Source organism: Schistocerca nitens, chromosome 5 (genome assembly GCF_023898315.1).
Source record: "Schistocerca nitens isolate TAMUIC-IGC-003100 chromosome 5, iqSchNite1.1, whole genome shotgun sequence".
Taxonomy (NCBI): Eukaryota; Metazoa; Arthropoda; class Insecta; order Orthoptera; family Acrididae; genus Schistocerca; species Schistocerca nitens.
Genome location: NC_064618.1, coordinates 629,271,071 through 629,291,544, shown reverse-complemented (window position 1 = coordinate 629,291,544; position 20,474 = coordinate 629,271,071). Strand labels below are relative to the sequence as shown.

Genomic DNA, 20,474 nt, shown 5'->3' with positions numbered 1-20,474 from the left:
TGAACTTACTTCATGCCCCCTCAGTCTTAATTTTGTGACTGTCATCTCTTTCTTCCCGTTTGCCATTTCCACCAGTCTTCCCCTCTATCATGTGTCCCATTACCTCCCAATTCCCTCCTTACACCACTCACCTTACTCTCTCCAGTTTGCCAAATGCCTTCCAGTCAGCCTGAGCAACCACCCATGAACAATAACTGCCTGTGTCTCCACAGGTGGACGTATTTAGCTGTCCATCTTAGTAGGCATGTACTGCAAAAGAGCTGCAATAGAGCAGTAGTTTGGAAAGTAGATGTGTACGAGGTGTTAAATGTTTCTGCACTTCATGTATCAGTCAGCTACACAAGAGTAGCTGCTTTTACTCATTCTTTGTTGTTGTTGTTGTTGTTTTTCCATTATGGAATTTTAATTATTTTAATGCATTCCTATTTCTTGCTTCAAGATTTCTCTTGCATTGCAATGAGATTTAACAGTTGTCAAATACAGCGAGTAAAAAAAAATTAGATGTTTCTCAGTTACAGTTTCATAATCAAAACTGATGCATAAAATTGATGATATATAATCTTTTATGAGAAAAATTTGAAACCAGTATTTTCTTCTCATCTTTCCAGTCACTTGAAAAATGCGTTGTATCTGACGACAATGCTAGGAATGGGCAAAAAGTTGAAAACTGTCCACAGAAAAGGAGCTTTGTTAAGGAGTCTCATTGCTGTTGTTGATATGTTATCAAAATGATTACAGGAATGAAAGTTTTTATACATTTTAAAAAGACATCATTTTTCTGGTCAAAAGTACTCAGCATTTTGTGTCTAATTTTGCACCCTATATGTCAGTTACTAATGGGAAGATTGCAATTAAAGAAAAAGACTATGTAGAATTCCTATATCTTGAATTCTTGAAGGGTACTTTTTACCTCTAAAAGAGATCATTTGCTAAATTTTAATGCTTTTATTAATTAATACTGACTGCACCTGCTGGAAAACTAATTATGGGAAAGATATAGAGGAAGCCTGCTTTGGTAAACCAACAATTTGCAGTGGGATACATATTGATATTATATGGCGTAATGTGGGCTGCAGAAAGACAATTAAGGCAAAAGAATAAGAAGTGACTCTCGGTATACATTTATTATTTCCATCGAGTATTATGTTACAATTCACTTGTTCCTAATATAAGCCAAATTATATGAAGATTGTTATTGTGCTGTGCTGTTCTGGCAGTTTGTATCATACCCTTCTGAGTCGACAAAGTAAAGCTCATATGGAATATCACATTGTCATTCAGGAACAGGGCTTAAGCAGTGCACCAGTAAATAAACATACATATAAATCAAAGCTTTATTACAGTATATAAATATTATAATCTTATATATTAATCTCAGTTACTTCAAGATCACCTTTACCGAGAAAAAATGGCCATCCTGTTCCCGGTTCTTAGTACTGAAATACACTCCCGTCAGCGCTGCCACATCTTACATCCAGTCAAGAGATCACAAAATTGTTATCTTTTTTTTGCACAGTCATTACAAGAACACAATTGTACGTTAAAGATGATAACCGATTTTTTAAATTAGTTCGATGTAACAGTTTTATTATTCGATCGGTCGTAGTCCAGGGTAGAAACTGGTCACTGTACGTAAAGGTCACTTGCAGAGAAGTTTCATCTAGTAACCATCTTGAAACTTCATGCAGTTTTGCACATATGACTTCTCAAAATACCGGTTAGTTCTTTCCTCAATTACTTAAGTGCAAAAATATTTGTTCCGTATCCATAAGATTTCCAATTTCTACACTGCACCATTCATAACAAAATACAATAAAATAAGAAATTGTTTCACCCTTAACTTAAAAAAGTAGAGTTCTTAAAGCAGCTTTGGTGAGAACAAGCTGCAAGAGTGCCAGATGACACGTGTGGTATTCCACAAAAGCCCTCCGTGGCTGGTGTGCTGCCTACATGCTCTCTGTAGTGGTGGTGTGGTGCTGAGTCTCGCGCACCAAGTAGACCTGGCTGCCGGGCACTGTGCTTGTGGTGACAAAGGTGCGGTGCTTGGCACGAATCAGTGACAGGTTGCTCTCTGCAGTGTCAGCACGATCTTCAGCAGCCTCCAGTTCCCTCTGGAAGCGCCTGACTCTGGTCACGCTCTGCTGTGTCATGCCCTCCTATAGAAGAGAATAAAAAAATACACTCTTTCCAGCAAAAACACTGCAATTCAGTCAACAGAATGATTTATGCTGTAGTAGACTTTGACTGTGCATTTAAGTGTAGCTTCGCTGTACCATCAAGTTTTTGATCAAGTATTCTCAAACCAGATGGAAAATTATGATTCTTCATGTTGTGTAATGTCCTGTTGTAGTTGTTGTTGTTGTTGTTGTGGTCTTCAGTCCAGAGACTGGTTGGATGCAGCTGTCCATGCTATTCTGTCCTGTGCAAGCTTCTTCATTTCTGAGTAACTACTGCAACCTACATCCTTCTGAATCTGCTTAGTATATTCATCTGTTGGTCTCCCTCTACAATTTTTACCCTCCACGCTTCCCTCCAGTACGAAATTGGTGATCCCTTGATGCCTCAGAATGTGCCCTATCAGCCGATCCCTTCTTCTAGTCAAGTTGTGCCACAAATTCCTTTTCTCCCCAATTCTACTCAGTATCTCCTCATTAGTTACGTGATCAACCCATCTAATTTTCAGCATTCTTCTGTAGTGCCACATTTTGAAAGCTTCTATTCTCTTCTTGGCTAAACTATTTATTGTCCATGTTTCACTTCCAACCGTGGCTACACTCCACACAAATAATTTCAGAAACGACTTCCTGACACTTAAGTTCATATTCGATGTTAACAAATATCTCTTCTTCAGAAAAGCTTTCCTTGCCATTGCCAGTCTACATTTTATATCCTCTCTACTTTGACCATCATCAGTTATTTTGCACCCCAAATACCAAAACTCATCTACTACTATAAGTGTTTCATTTCCTAATGTAATTTCATCAGCATCACCTGATTTAATTTGACTATGTTCCATTATCCTCATTTTACTCTTGTTGATGTTCATCTTATATCCTACTTTCAAGACACTGTTCATTCCGTTCAATGCTCTTCCAGGTCCTTTGCTGTCTCTGACAGAATTACAATGCCACTGGCAAACCTCAAAGTTTTTATTTCTTTCCCAAGGTTTTAATTCCTACTCCAAATTTTTCTTTTGTTTCCTTTACTGCTTGCTCAATATACAGACTGAATAACATCGGGGATAGGCTACAACCTTGTCTCAGTCCCTTCACGACCACTGCTTCCTTTTCATGCCCCTCAACTCTTATAACTGCCTTCAGATTTTTGTACAAATTGTAAATAGCCTTTCCTCCCTGTATTTTACTCCTGCCACCTTCAGAATTTGAAATAGCGTATTTCAGTCAACATTGTCAAAAGCTTTCTCTAAGTTTACAAATGCTATAAATGTAGGTTTGCCTTTCCTTAATCTATCTTCTAAGATAAGTGGTAGGGTCAGTATTGCCTCACGTGTTCCAACATTTCTACGAAATCAAAAACCGATCGTCCCCAAGGTCAGCTTCTACCAGTTTTTCCATTCGCTTGTAAAGAATTCATATTGGTATTTTGCAGCCGTGACTTATTAAACTAATAGTTTGGTAATTTTTACACCTGTCAACACCTGTTTTCTTTGGAATTGGAATTATTATATTCTTCTTGAAGTCTGAGGGTATTTCGCCTGTCTCATACATCTTGCTCACCAGATGGTAGAGTATTGTCGTGGCTGTCTCTCCCAAGGCTATCAGTAGTTCTAATGGAATGTTGTCTACTCCTGGGGCCTCGTTTCGGCTTATGTCTTTCAGTGCTCTGTCAAATTCTTAACGCAGTATCATATCTCCCATTTCATCTTCGTCTACATATCTACATCCTCTTCAATTTCCATTGCCATATAAAAACTTATACTACTGTGGTAGGGCGTAGGCTTCGTGTCTCTATTGGCTACAATAATGCGTTCACTATTTTGTTCATAGTAGCTTATCCGTGTTCCTATTTTTTTACTTATTATTAAACCAGCCCCTGCGTTACCACCATTTGATTTTGTATTTATAGCCCTGTATTCACCTGACCAGAAGTCTTGTTCTTCCTGCCACCGAACTTCACTAATTCCCACTACATCTAACTGTAACCTATTCATTTCCCTTTTTAAATTTTCTAACCTACCTGCCCGATTAAGGGATCTGACATTGCACACTCCAATCTATAGAACGCCAGTTTTCTTTCTCCTGAGAATGACATCCTCCTGAATAGTCTCCACAAGGAGATCTGTATGGGGGACTATTTTACCTCCAGAATATTTTACCCAAGAGGACACCATCATCATTTAACCATACAGTAAAGCTGCATGCCCTCAGGAAAAATTATGGCTGTAGTTTCCCCTTGCTTTCAGCTGTTTGCAGTACCAGCACAGCAAGGCCATTTTGGTTGATGTTACAAGGCCAGATCAGTCAATCATCCAGACTGTTGCCCCTGCAACTACTGAAAAGGCTGCTGCCCCTCTTCAGGAACCACATATTTTTCTGGCCACCCCTCCATTGTGGTTGCACCTATGGTGTGGCTATCTGTTTCGCTAAGGCACGCAAGCCTCCCCACCAACGGCAAGGTCCATGGTTCATGAGGGGCTGTAATGTCCTATGAAATTTTTATTATATTTTTTAATCATTCTATGCCTTTGGACTCAGTTTAGTGTAATCCTATACATTAAGGTGTACAGGCATTTGGCAATGATCAAGATGCATGCATAGTACTGTTGCATACTTGTCATCCAAAATTTTTATTTACTTTTTAAATTGCAGTGACACTTTGTGTCATGTCTTTTTTCATAGAGAGTGGAAACCGAAAACTAGCAACAGAAATTTGCAGAAATTAAAGCTGCATTCTAAAAGGGAGAGGGGATTCTTTCCATGTATACATAAATTACAGCTGCTATTTGTATGTGCCTTTGTTTGGTGACACCTGATTTTGATGTTGTTACATGACCCATTCGTCCTGTCTTAGTTTTGAACACTAAAACCAATTAAACTGGTACATGTTTAAACATGGTGGCTACTGATGTTTTATACATGGGAAATGTGTCCTAGAAGATATGAGGATGCCTCAGTGAGGTCTGCCCAGTGTCACAAAAATGGAAAATTTCTGCATGAGATGAGACGGAACAATAAATTATTAAAATTAAGTGACTGGGCCATCACAACTGAACAGCCTACATAACTGAATGTTGTCACCTAGCTGCAGTCTAGTACTTACCGTCTCCTGGAGCTGCCTCTTGTATATCTGGATCCTCTGGTTGGCCTTGTCAAGAGACTCTTGCAGCAGAGAGATGTTCTTCTGGTCCTCCTCTTGCTGAATAATGACCTCCTTAACTGTGCGTTCCTTCTTGCGAAGGATCTTAAGTGTTTCTGCATGTCGCCTCTTCTCTTCATCCAATTCCAGTTCCAGGTCGCGCAGCTGTGTAATATATAAATATCCATCATACATTTATGCTTATTATTTTCCAAACCTTAGTCAGAAACTATAATAGTTAAATAAGTACAATAAGAGAATATTCATTTTAGTAGGGATTCAAAAGATACCACTGGGCTGAATAACTGACTGGTTTAAATTAACTTGTAGGTAATGGTAACTGAGCTGCTTATTCAGATACTCAGGTCTCTTTATTAGTGTTTTGCCATAAATCATGTTGTGTATTGCCTGTTTCATAGATTTTAGGTAATATAATATACAAATTCTTCCAGGTCCTTAATATCTCATGACTTTAGCACTCTGACTGTATACATGAATACATACTGGCTTATTTGAGTGGAACTCCTTTAGTTATATGTCAAATTGTAACTTTAGTATAGGATCACTTAGTCCCTTCGCATCAACCTATTTCTCTTATTCTTTCAACATTCTGTTTGTTTCTTCACATATATACCAGATTTTAAAGTTATTCCTCCACCTGTTTGCTCATTTCTTGGGATTAACAGTTACTTACCATCTGCCCATTTTCTATCAATACCCTTCATGTCTATTCTCCAAAATTATTCTCATTCTCTTAATCAGTATTAAATATCAGTTCATTCTTCAATCATTGTCTTTCAATTTATTCTCATTTATCCCTCACTTATCGTACTTTGTTTATGCTTCCTGGTGATTTTTACTTTTAAGCAACAAGTATTTCTGCTTTCGCTTCCTGTCACATACCCGCCTACTCAGCTAAGGTCACTGATGCTCACTCGTGTGTTGGCACAGGGTCCCGGGTTCGATTCCTGGCCAGATTTGAGATTTTCTCTGCCCGGGGACTGGGTGTTTGTGTTGTCGTCATCATCATTATCATCATCATCATCATCATCATCATTCGTGATAGTGGCTCAATTGGACTGTGTAAAACATTGGAGAGTGAAAAGATTGGCACTTTGTAGGGGCACTGATGACCGCGCAGTTGAGTGCCCCACAAACCAGACATCATCATCATCATCTATTGGCTCTTGATATGGAGATAGTTCGAATCCTGGTGGTGGAATAAATTTTGACCATCAGAATTTATCTAGCAAGGGGAGCAGAAGTGGTGATGTAAAGTTTCTGACAACTGACTTTACACCAGTGTCTTGTGGAGTGAGGGTGTGGGACACTGTTGATGATGATCGTTCCATCAGATTGGGTCTCCCCTGGCTGGTATTTGAGAGAAATATGCTATGTGGTGGCAACAGGTTTCACCCTCTCCCTTCTTTCATCATGATAGAACACAGATATTACCCCACTATACCCACACACCCATGACAGTCACTTACACATAACACGCACACTGTTATCAGTATGTAAAAAATGACAACCATCTATGATGGAACTAACAATCACAACTGTGTCCTTGAAGTTAACAAAAGAGCCAAATTAAGTATATAGCCATGATTGGCATCATCACATAGTATGAAAACATGATAAAATTATGGTAAACACTGATGGCCCATAATGTTAGGCTATTATTAACACACTGTGTTTATAGCTGTAGTACAAGCAGCTGAGGGTGTTTGGTCGCTAGGCATGTTGACCATAAGCACAGTTCACAAAATGTTGTGTTACAGATTCAGGGATATGATCCTTAAGATTCTGCGTGAAACAAAATAGGACGATAAAATGAAACTATGCAGACTGAAGTGCTGAATGAAAATTTGTACTAAGGGTGGGACTTAAACATGTGTCTTCCACTCACTAGGCAGGTGCACTAACCTTTACACCACCCTGGTACAGTGACTTTGCACAACTATACAAATTATCCTAGCACACATGCAGTAGTCCGTGCACTTGTGCAAAGCCACTCTGCCAGGGTGGAGTAGTGGTTAGCACATCTCCCTACCCACCGGGAGACCCAGATCTAGCCTTGCTACAAATTTTCATTCATTACTTCCTCTGGATATAACCAAAATAGAATAAAAATGCAATTAAAAAGGATTAGAGCTTAAACATGGATCCACAGGAAAATGTTACTTTAAATTATAAATGTTAGCTCTCAAACAGGTGCCTGTGATGTATACAGTACACAGTGAAGTTAACAAAGCAGAATCTCAAAACACAAAAAATGCCACAGGCACAATATGCTTACAAAAACAGAGCCAAAAATATTTTGGTGGTGCAGGTACAGGGCAGGGAAAAAAAAAAAAAAATGGACAGAGTCACGACATGCAGGAGCTACAACATCCTGTCCTACACAGTGAAAAGTAAATGTTTGGTGACAATTCGTTTTGTTCATTCACAATATTTTTTGGATGGCATTTATTATTCCTGCAGATCTCTGTTTCTGCCAAAAGGTTAAATAAGCAGCCCTTTGGTACACTACCATCAGATGCAATTTTCAAATAAATAATATTCTGAAACTGTGTCTTCAACACAAGGTGGGTGACAAACATAATAAATTTTCGAATTTAGGCATTTATAAAATATGTTGTGCTGATTGGGCAGACAAGCAGGAATTTTAATATTAGGTTGAGGGAACATCCACAGACAAAACTGAATTTGATCACCACCTGACTAAACACAAACATATTGCAACCAATATAGATTATAATGTGCATGTTGTGCACTCTGTGCCACTCTATTGCACCTTTTGGAAGAAACAGAGATTTGTGGGAATAAGAATGCCACCACACAAATCATCTGAATGAACAAAACAAATTTTAAGCCAAATGCCTATTTTACATTGTATGACAGGCTGTCGTAGCTCCTGCAGGTTCTTACATTGTTAGTGTATCCATTTTCTGCCCTGGTCCTGCACTGTCCATGTTTTTTTCACTCTGTTTCTGTGAGCTCACTGTGCCTGTGGCTTTTTTTGTGTTCTGAGATGCTGCTTTCAGTTAACTCTGCTGTCGACCTATGTTTAAGCTCCAGCTCTTTTTTTAATTGCATTTTAACTTATTATATTTTGTTTCATGTATGTCAAATATCATATTCTTGGCTTATAACATACCACTGTAAACAGTGCTTATGGTCAGTGACACCTTGTGGCCAAGCCCCCTCGGCTGTTTGTACTGCAATTGTAAGCACAGTGTACTAACAACCACCCTATATTATGGGTCATGAGTGTTATTTTATACCATATGAAAATGCCAATCATGACTACATATTTTATTTGCGTCTTTTGTTAACTTCAGGGACACAGATGACATGCCATTACTTATAACGTTGATAACTTATCACAATGATATTATTCACAAACATGCACATTCCTTTTTTAGATCAATCTCAAGATGATTGTTTTGATTGAAACTGGTCATAGAATAATAGTGCCATTATGTTCAAACTGGCCAGGTCACTTCTTGTTTTTAAAGTCTTATGAAACAACTGTCACACACCATCAGGAATGTAAGAGTCATTGAGCACAGAGGAAGAAAACTTTTTCTGATTATGTGGCTAAAACTACCCTTCAGGGTCTCCCAGCCAACACTACCATACAACTCTTTCTTTCTTTCCTGTAATATTACCTTCTCTCTCCAGAAATCCGTAATATATCTTCAGTTATAGATGTTTTACCAATGTTTTTCTTCTAAACAGCAATGCATACTGTTCTCTCATTGTTTCCTAGTAAACTACAGCCAATGTGTTTGCTAAGTACAGTGGCCAAAACTTGGCACTGTGAGACTAAAGTACAACTACACCTTGATGTACTTTCCAGTTTTACATGTGGTTCCCAAACGGACTATATGAATGCAATTAGGAGTATTTTCAAACAACTATACTCTGCTGTACTTGCAACAAGAAAGTTTCACTGCTGATAGGCTACCTCACTGTTTAAATGATTGGAAACATGAAAGTAATGGTAATAACAGACCATCAAGTGGGAGATATGTCACTGATGTAAAATTATAAATTGCTATTATTTTTTAATTATTACTATTGTGGGTGTGGGTTCTGTCATATCCTTTCTCTCCAGTAACTGATTAGTTCTTCATGTACCTCTGTTGTTTTCTGAACTAATCTTTTATCAGTCTTCTGGTGTATTCATTATTAACTCAAATACAATTTTCGCTGTTTAGTGGCCCCAATTTATTTCTTTTTTTTTCCACATATTTGCTGTGATTACCTGAACTTAACTGATAATGCTCTTGCAGGAAATCCTACAATGATAGTGGTATGTATGTTTGTAGACTAGAAACCTTTAATTTTTCTGAAACCATCATCAATGATTTTTTTCTGCTGGTATAGCCTTCCTCAAAGGCTGACAAAAAATCTTCTATATTCGAAAAAACAAAAATATTACAGAGAAAGTGAGATAAGTAAAACTTGAAAATGATCATGTATGTACATACCCTAGCTTCCAGCTTGCTGATGATGCGCTTTCCACCCACGATAGCATTAGCTTCAACTTCTTCAAGGCGGACAGTGAGGTTCTTGACTTCAATTTCCAATGATTTCTTGATGGCCTCAATTTTGACAATGCGTTCCTGCTCTTCATGAAGTGTCTCAACAGTGCGCTTCAGTTCAATCTGGACCCTCTGGTAACGCTCATCAGATGCCTGATTGGAAGGAAAGATCTTATATTGCTTTGTGTAAAATCACTTAGTGTATGCATAACACATCAGCCAATTAGTCACAGAGTAATATGTTAAAATTTTAAATACTGTCACTGCTTGAACATGGAAGGTTTAGATATACTACAGGACAGGCAAAGAGAATGTAGTTGAGTACTTTTTTACTTCTCATCCTGTAAATTATTAATGGGAAGTCTCTCCATACCTTGAGTTCCCTAGTGACCTCATCATAGTCACCAGCAAGGGTCGACAGCTCCTGTTCAATCTTGGACTTAGCAGCTGAGATGTTGACATTGATGGTTGTGAGCTCATTGATTCGGGAGACGCACTCCTCATACTGCTGTTCTGCAGTCCTCTTAGCACGCAGGGCCTGCAGGTTACACGAGTATGGCATTAGCAGTACTGCTATTTTTTCTTTCTGGTTTTTAGTTAAGCTTTTGAAATAAATTCTTACCTCTAGCCAGTTGTGTGCAATAGATTTCTAATTGTGTACATTAAGTTATTTGTTTAGAGCATTAAGTTAAGAATCACTTGAAATAGTATAATCAGGAACATCTCAGTATTTGAATCACTCTTCTTTTTTTAGCAGTATAGGACAAGGACAAGTTAGTGGACAAGAAATACCACCTGTAGAACAGCATGCTATAACTCCCTGTACACCTTCAGTACTTACAGCTTCATAGTTTCCACGAACTTCCTCCAGTTCGGCCCCAATCGACTGCAGCTTGCGTTGGGCAATGCCGTACTGATCCAGAGTTACTGCGAGCTGTCTCTGCACTTCGTCATAGTGGGCTTGCAGCTCCTGCAGAGTTATATGAGGTTTTGTAATTAATAAGACATCAGATAAATATCTAGTTGAAGAGGCAGAAATGACAAAGAAAGTGTGTATTTTTGTTAACTTTGTATTCAGAAATGTTATGACTGCAACTAATGAGAGCTCAAATCAGTAACAAGGAATGAGCCAAGAGTCATCTCAAACAAAACCACATGTTTGAAGTGGCAATTCAAAGTCCAGGTCCAGAAAGTGGGGTAACAACTGCATTTGAAAATTGTCATACAGAAGCTTAAGAGGTGCCAACTGCCAGTCCAGCCAGAGGACTGGGTATTTGTTTCCTTTAGTGATCCAGTGGCCATCCATAAATGACATGTTTTCAGTGACCTCTGGAGCCACAGCAACTAAAAACAGACTCAATATAATATATATAAATTTTTCCACAAAGATGATGTGAACCCCCCCTCCTCTCTCTCTCTCTCTCTCTCTCTCTCTCTCTCTCTTCCCCCCCTCCCTCCCTCCCTCTCCCCTCCCCACTTGCCCCTTTCTATCCTGACAATAGCCTTTGACATTGTAAATCTTAGCAAGTTCCTTTTCTGAATGCCTGTTTGTTTTAAGGTGATCTTACAATTTTTGAATAGTAATCTATTCTTATAATGTGACACTTACCTATTTATACTTAAAATAAAAATTATATGAAGTTGTGTGAGATATTTAGACAGGACAATGGATGATAAGTGGGCCAAAGATTTTCTTTGCTAAATAGATAAGAAAAGAATGAGACAATGTCTTTATTGAAGGTGGTGGTGGTGGTGGTGGTGGTAGTGGTGTCTTACATTCATAATTAGGTTAAATTAGGAAGTAAATTGTATATTATTAGTGACCTGATGTTATGAAATGCAAATGGTTGACATCATCAGTAGTGACAGGTAGACTGTCATGCTTACAGTGAGTTGCAGAGACTGCTTCTTGATGGTCTTCTGGAGCTCAATGTTGTTCTTGTTGGCAACATCAAGTGACAGCTCAAGCTCAGTGATCTGAATCTGCAGCTTCTTCTTAATGCGCGTGACCTCTGTCTTCAGTCTTGTTTCAGCCTCCACCACACGTGCATTCAGTTGTTCAATCTCAATGCTTGTCTGCTTGCTGCAAACACAAGTGTTGCATACATCACCAATTAAGTTTTCTGCTTCAGTTCCCTTTTTCTGTGTAAGTTTTAATGGACCAGTAGTGTAATATCATCTAATCATGTATTGATTTGTGGTCTACATGTCTTGTTAGCATTCACCTTTTAGAGTTAATGCACAGAAAGCAGTAAATTTTTCATACACTGTTATTCCCTCTAAGGAAGAAACTGTGACTGGATTACTATCATTTACAAATGTGTTTTCAAGTCATGATCACACAATTTAGTACACGTATTATTAGTTGTGTCTGGCTGTAGAACCTCACACCTGTGTTTGTTCAATAACACCATTTGACAGGAATTTGGGACACCATTACATCTTGATCTTTCAACACTGCTGTTTCAATCACGACATACTGACAAATGGAAGTATATAATGTAACTTTTATGTAATGATGTTTCACAATGCGCTAAGGGAGGAAATTAGCTAATTGCTTCTTAAAGGTAAATTACTACTTTCAAGGAATGTAGTGTGGGCTCTAGCACAAATGGGAGAATTGGTATAGTGTTTTGTAGTATATATTTATGTGTTTAAGGAAAAGTTATGTTGTGACAGTGTGTATATGATATTAACATGTCAGAGGATGCCCAAAAACAGCTGGAACTGAAAATGATAATAATTTACATGTTACATTGTGCAGTTGTAACTGCATAACAACATTTGTAAATTATAAGCAGTTTCCACTGCATTATTTGTTACATGTATGAACAGTTTCAACACACACACATATATATATATATATATATATATATATATATATATATATATATATATATATATATATATATATATATATATATATATATATATATATATAAAAACAGCTTATAGCCCTATTTTGATCAAATCAAGCAAAGATCAGAAGTTAAAATGTACTCATTATGGATAAGGGTACTAGTGTTCCATCTCCAATTATCTTTATGTTAGTTTCACTATGTTTAGATACTTTCTCACTAAAATACAATATGGTTATTCTATTATCCTAGTGCCATTCTATTACCTATGCCTTGGTCCAACTTATTTTTTTCTGTATTTTATTGTGAATGCATATTAATTTAATACAAATGTAATAGCTCACTTTCTCAAATGGTTCAAATGGCTCTGAGCAGTATGGGACTTAACTTCTGAGGTCATCAGTCCCCTAGAACTTAGAACTACTTAAACCTAACTAACCTAAGGACATCACACACATCCATGCCTAAGGCAGGATTCGAACCTGCGACCGTAGCAGTCACGCGGTTCCAGACTGTAGTGCCTAGAACCGCTCGGCCACCCCGGCTGGCCTCACTTTCTCGTTTACTTCTACATGTTCATTGACCAAATTACTAAATTTGCAACAGCTGCCAAATAACTGATGAAGTCTGAGTTAGCAGTGTGTCAATACAGCAAATTTATTGTGTATTCTATTAGAATATGTGATCTGTTCCAGAATTTGCATCATGTGACACAAAAGGTTTTAAATATTTTGCTATATCTTTTAACTAATGCATCACATTGCTTTTAGCACAGTTTTATTTTAATCGTGTATTAGTTGCAATTTTTTTGTAACATTTCTAATTTCTTTGAAGCCATTTTTTGTGAAATCACAACTAAACACTATCAGTGTTGATGCAATAATGAGATTTCATTCTGCTTTGAGGATCATCGTCTGTTTCAACAAACTTATACATAAAGGATTATGTAAGGAAAGAGGCTACTCTGCTGAAGTATAGACGTTTCCAACTGAGGCATAGGTAGTATTACTGTCTGGAATGTATTACCTTTGGGTGACAGCAAAGAAAACTGCAGAGGGAACTAACAAAAGAAATTAACACTTCTAATTTTTGTCGATTGTGTGTCAAGTCAGTTATCAGTTTACTTCTCAAATCCAAGTCTGGCCATCCAGAAGTAGATTTTCCGCGATTGTGTGGAATCACTCCAGGGATGCTAGGATGGTTCCTACGAAGGAGCACTGCTGACTTCTATCCCCATCCTTGCAACATTCTGAGCATGTGATCCATCTCAAATGCCCTCGATGTTGATGGGATGTTAAGTTCAAATCTTCCTTCCTTCCCAAGTGGTGTGTCGTGACATTTTAGGGTGTGCTTTAGTCCTACATAGTAAGTTGTGAAATTTTATTCTGCCCAGTTGTTTGTGCGTTATAAGTTCATAATACACTACATTTCTCTTTTCAATGTGAGCTGTAATTGTTGATAATTGATTTCAAAATACTATTCTGCACAAGTCAGGGCCTAAGTAGGCTATGTACCAATACTGCTTCAAAGCTGCTATTTCAGTTTTATGATGGAGAGGTGTACCATTCATAAATGTCTGTTTGCCATATGGATGGAACTAATAGGAGTCGACCGCGACATTTAGTTTAGTGCCTTGAGTAATGTTTATTATATTGCTCAAATACTATTTCATGTCTGAGGGAATTCAGATGTGACAGATCTCCTGAAGGTGATCACGTGGAGGAGCAGCTATGGATGAAAACACCGAGAAAGTGTAATATATTTAAGCAGTCATTCTTCCTGCACTTCTGAAGTGAATGGAATAGGAAGAAACTCTTAACGTGTGGTACAATGGGGATTATGCTCTGCCAAATACTCCACAACGTTTTTCAGAATATAGATGTGTGTTTGTTGCTGTGGTCTTCAGTCCAGGCACTCGTTTGGTGCAGGTCTCCAAGTTACTAAATCCTGTGCAAGCACAGAAGTATGTAGAGTAATGCACTGGACATTCAGTGATTAAAGTAGCAGAAGGATTTGAGATCCCATCAATGATGAGGGCATTCGAGATGGCCAATGAAAAGAGTTTGAAATAGCTGATATAATAGGCAGGCATATCAAAAGGAAGAACACTGGTACATTAGATTTTGTATCTGAAATTAACAATGAGAAAGTATTCTACAAAATGGGTGGGGATGCAGATAACAAGGAAGTTTGAAAACAAATCTTTTTTGTTAAAAAGAATCCAACCACTTCTATTCTTCCTACTCTTGATGAGATGTCTGTTGACCTGTCTCTCTCAGATGGGAAATAACAGTTAGATGAGGAGGGGGGAGGGGAGGTTAGTCAAGAGGCAGTAATAAGGAAAGGTGAAGTGCATTTCATCTTCCAGAAATGCTATGGCTATTATTATTGTGGAATGCAAAACATGTTCTTCTAATTGATTAGCTAGCAAATGGTAAAATAATAATTGAAGATCACCACACAGGTCGTTTTGAACGAAAGTGGTAGAACAAAATTGTGTGAGAAGATGCATGGACTTAAAATCGTATGAAGCCGTATAGACTGACGGTTTTTCTTCACTCTGTTTGTGAGTGGGACAGGAAAGGTAATGATTAGCAATGGTAAAAGGAACTATCCACCATGCACCATATGGTAACTTGCAGAGTACATATGTGGACATAGATGTAAATGGAAAATCTCCTCGCCAATGCCAAAACGATGCTTTGGCAATTGGAAAACAGAGTAACTTGCAGTATGAATTGTTGAAAGATGCACCCTATTCACGAGTCACTACCATCCTCATATTTAAAGCTATATTTGGCTTTAAGAAGTTTGTAGTTGCAGCAGCCACTCCTGGGCATTTCGATGTCGTTTCAGAACAGTATTTCTGGGATAGAATCCACTCATTGGAGAAGGGTACTGGTCGAAAGGGCCAAAAATGCATTTTGACCAAAAAATAGCGTACCAGTGACAGCTCGAGAAATTTGCTGCTGGCCTCTGTAAAACGTTCTAATAGCTAAGAGGGTCGTTCTGAAAGTCGACATTAGCTGTTAGTTACAACTTCTGTTCCAACAAAGTAATAAAAAGAGTGTATAGCCGTCTAAAGACAAAGTACTCTCTCTTGACATCTTGCGACATCATTAAGTTCCATCATATTACCTCATATTACGTATACAAAATAGCCGTTACTGTTTCGTTTCGACAGCATGCTGTCTTTGAATTTCTCATTAATGAGAGAAGCATCTGCTGCTGAAACTCATATCAGGCTTGAGCGAACATGTGAGATGTGTGCAGGGGTGCCAACAGTGTCAGGAGCGGTGATCGAAGCACTACAGATGTGGAAGCACAAGCACCCAAGACGACCCGCGAAGTTGTCGCTTTAAAACTGCGTCCACGATACCAAATAAGGAAAGAAGGAAATGATTGTTTGTACTTATTGGGTTCCACGTTTATTGACCAAAAACCATAAAGTTTATAGAAGAACCATCACTCAGAGCTTTGTTCAGAGATTTCTAAATTAAAGAGGCGATATTTGATACGTATTGTCACAGGCGATGAAAGTTCGCACCATCATTATGAATCTGAAACAAACGGCCAGTGTATGGAATAGTACCATAAAAGCAGAAAGCAAGGAGAGTACTGTCTGCTGGGAAAGTATTATCAACGTCTACTGGGATGCAGCGAGTTTCTCAACGTTTCAGTTTTTATCTTCTCAGTAGTGGCAATATGACGTCCTTTCATGGTTCTCGTCAGCCTCGGGAGTAGGGAGAAGTCTCGGGCGGCCATATCCGGAGAAATCGGTGACTGAGGCAACATAAGAGTTTCGTTTTTTGGCCAAAAAATTACGAATAGGCTTTTAGGTGTCAGCGGAACGTCATCGTGATGCAATTTCCACTAGTGGTTCTGTCACAATTCTGGTCATTTTCTTCGGATTGCTTCACGCAAACAGCGCACAACTTGCAGGCAGTGTTCTCTGTTGACCGTACTACTATAAGGCAAGAACTCAGGATGCAAAAACAGTGGGAAGAACCTTCACATGTGATCAAACTTCTCGAATTGTTTTCGGTCTTTACTCTTCAGGCAGTTTCCATTGGGACGATTGGGTCTCGGTTTCGACGTCATACCCGTATAACCGTGTGTCGTCACCTGTTGTAATAGCGTTCTTTAGAAGTTCTGAATTGTTGTCGACTTCATTCACCAATACCTGAGCGATGTTTTGTTGGAAGTTCAACAATTTCGGAACAAACTTTGCTGCTACATATTTCATGCCCAAAAATTAGAAAAAAATGCTTGGCATGAGCCAGAGGACATACGGACATCATCACCATTCTCTCTGATGGTGATTCGGCGACTTTTCACACATTTTCTTTACTTCTTCCACAATGTCTTCAGTAATTTACGTGCTAGGGCGTTTAGGGCGACCGCCGTCTTCAACGCCTTGTCGATCCTCTTTGAAACTTTTATACCACTCGTGAACTCTTGCCTTACTCATTGTAGATTCGTCAAGAGCCACAGTCAACGTTTCGAATGCGGTGCTGCACTGTATTCCATTTTTCAAGCAAAATTTAATGCAAATGCTCAGATTCATCTGTTTCGAAAGTAAAAATTCACCGAACACTCGAGAACACGTATAACTTTTATACACCAGGAACATGTGCACCAACAAGATAAAAAAATTGAAAATTGGATGTATAAGGCCCCTCGAAATTAAAGAAATCCCGCTACATTGATAAGAAGGGGTGCTCGTGACGTCTAGTATGAGCCGGGTACGTAACGCCTCGGGTAACGCGATGCAGCAGTGGCGTCACTGTACCTCTTTTCCTGGAAATAATCTGACGTTTTCTTTTCGAACCCCACTAGGTCGATGCGGAGCTGGTCTAGCGGCTGAATGAGGGCGTCCAAATCGACCTTCCTGCGCTCGTCCATGAGGCGGTCGTGCTCGCGCGGATCGTGCGCGGCGGCCGGCACCCGCCTCTGGAAGGCGCGGATGTCGGCGAGCTGGTCGGGTTCCGCGGGCAGGCTGCGGCCTTCAGCGCGAAGCTGCGCCTCCACATCCCTGGCGAGACCAGCCAGCGCCGCGCCCCTGACCGAGACCAGCGCGTCCTCCACCGTGGCGGAGTGCAGCCGGGACTCCACTTCTCGCAGCTTCTGGTTGGTTAGCTGCTCCAGGTGCTTGGTCACCGACGCCGCCGACGCCGACTTGGCCAGCGAGAAGATGGAACGGCGCGCGATCTTGAAGGTGCCCAGGTCGAGCCTCGCCTGGGCCTCTGCCTCGGCGGCCAGCCGGTGCAGGTCGTGCTCGGAGTAGGACCTGCCGAGCGACTTGTACCTGCCCAGGCCGCGCTCCTGGCTCCAGGGCAGGTGCGGGGGCTCCAGCCGCCCTCGCGCCCTTCTCTGCTTGTGCGCCTTGGCGTCCAGGTACTCTATCATAGGCTGGTAGAATCCCGCGCCGTACGCGTAGTTGTCCTCGTAGAGGCGGCGCACGGGCCGCGAGCCGGCGCCTGTCGCCATGCGGCCGCTTGCCGTGTCTTTTAAGCCTCCGCTGGAAATCCGATCGTCGGCGGAAAGCGGGTCACCGTCCTCCGCGGAATGGCCTCCTTAAAGGCCCGCTGGTTCCACTTTCCGAGTGACAATTAACTGGCTGGGCTCTGCCTCTGTGGCCTCACTTGGCAGCCTTCGGGCTCTGTTTCAGGGCTAACCCCTCCACGCTGGTGCTCGTATATATAAACACGCCCTGGCTGCTATCTTTAGCTCGCGCCTCAGCTTCACGCGTCACCGTCGAGCCCTTTGTCGCATTTCGTCGAACACCGTCTTTTGGAAAAACATAATCACCTCCACGGAATTCCACCCCGCTTCAAATGACCTCTTTTAAGTAGGCTGTTTAGGTTTTCATACTGGTAACGCCACGTAGCGCTCTGTATGAAAATCACTGGCCGTACTGTGTGCTATCTGTGGCTGGCTGGCATTGTTGTAATATTCGCTATTGTAGTGTTGGGCAGTTGGCTGTTAACAGCGCGTAGCGTTGCGCAGTTGGAGGTGAGCCGCCAGCAGTGGTGGATGTGGGGAGTGAGATGGCGGAGTTTTGAGAGCGGATGATCTGGACTCGTGTCCATCAGAGACAGTATATTACAAAAACTATTAAGGTAAATACATTGTTTGTTCTCTATCAAAATCTTTCATTTGCTAACTATGCCTATCAGTAGTTAGTGACTTCAGTAGTTAGAGTCTTTTATTTAGCTGGCAGTATTCGCGCTCGCTGTATTGCAGTAGTTTGAGTAACGAAGATTTTTGTGAGGTAAGTGATTTGTGAAACGTATAGGTTATTGTTAGTCAGGGCCATTCTTTTGCGCTAAAAATATTGTGTGTCATTCTATTGATGATCAGAATAAGTAAAGAGAGAAATGCCTGAGCATGTTCAGTTTTGCTCAGGTGTTTGAAAATCAAATAACGTAGAGGTTTACCAGCACAGTAATTCACTAATTTTTCTAAGGGGACGTTACACTCTTCGTCAACGGGATGATAAATACCTGAATCTTCCTTTCGTTCTTTGGGTTGTGGAACGACGCGGAATGTAATCTGCCGTGTTCTTTACAAACAAACCATCCCGGCATTTCCCTTAAACATTTGGGGAAGTAGTGGAGAAACCAAGATATAAAAAGCCAGACCGGAATATGAAGCGCTGTTCTTCCAAATACCACTCCAGGTTTTCACCACTGCCTTCGCCATCTCGCTCAATATACATTACTAGCTGCAGTGCCCGGCCTTGCTCGGGATGTTTACTGCCGCACAGTAATGGCCCTGTGCCTTGATGATATTCGTAACGAATGTAACCCGCCTGGGAACTGCAGTCGCTTTAAATCGAAGGGCATGTTTCAAACACTGGGTACCAACGGAATGGGTCGAATGAATACCTCTTCACCTACATGGAAAGATAATTAGTTGTGCCATATGTTGTTAAATTTTGCATATCATTGTGTTTTCTGAGAATTCATCTCCTGTTGTTTCAGATCAGTTTTCACTGTTTCATGTAGGGCTCTGTTTGAGCACGACTCGAACTGTTCGAAAAGTTTGCGTCACAGTACCGTAAATCTCGGGTTCTGTTCGAACTTTTGATTGGCCTGCGATCTAGTGACTTATTGGTAGTAAATTTGAAGTAAATAGGTCAAAAACATTTAAAGATTTTTTTATAATAATCTGTCCCCTCTATATATTACGCATACACACTATATATATATATATATAATGTGTGTGTGTGTGTCTGTCTGTGTGTGCGTGTCTTCCTTTTACCTTGAAGGTAAAGTGTGCAAAATTTCAGCAAGATCGGAATAAAACTGTAGATTTGTATGAATTACAAACAAACGGACACTCTGCCGGCCGGGGTGGCCGAGCGGTTCTAGGCGCTACAGTCTGGAACCGCGAGACCCCTACGGTCGCAGGTTCGAATCCTGCCTCGGGCATGGCTGTGTGTGATGTCCTTAGGTTAGTTAGCTTTAAGTAGTTCTAAGTTCTAGGGGACTGATGACCTCAGCAGTTAAGTCGCATAGTGCTCAGAGCCAAAGGCACACTCTTTATATATTTAGAAGATTCAAAATCTCTTGTTAACTGCTGGTATGGATACCGCCACGAGTTATCGGCCTATATTTCAGTAAATATACAGTCTGCAACTGATGTTTCAGCGGTCTGGCTTAGTTGGCGGAAGGAGTGTGCCTTGGCCTTGGCATTGCAGCTGTTTCATCACCAGCCAGAGGTAATTTGGGAAACACAAAAG

General features: G+C 40.2%; 1 protein-coding gene across 3 annotated transcripts in view; it reads right to left on the bottom strand.

Moving 5' to 3' along the window:
• Positions 1-1,105: 1,105 nt before the first annotated feature.
• Positions 1,106-20,474, bottom strand: part of LOC126260894 (paramyosin, long form) — a 192,240-nt gene continuing 172,871 nt past the window's right edge. For all 3 annotated transcript variants that reach the window (XM_049958342.1, XM_049958341.1, XM_049958343.1), the window contains exons 14-19: positions 11,757-11,952; positions 10,711-10,839; positions 10,243-10,407; positions 9,816-10,022; positions 5,281-5,481; positions 1,106-2,156 (exon numbers count right to left, since the gene is read on the bottom strand). In XM_049958342.1, the coding sequence (XP_049814299.1) occupies positions 1,947-2,156; positions 5,281-5,481; positions 9,816-10,022; positions 10,243-10,407; positions 10,711-10,839; positions 11,757-11,952 (1,108 nt within the window). In that variant the 3' untranslated portion in view covers positions 1,106-1,946. The remainder of the gene's footprint in view (positions 2,157-5,280; positions 5,482-9,815; positions 10,023-10,242; positions 10,408-10,710; positions 10,840-11,756; positions 11,953-20,474) is intronic.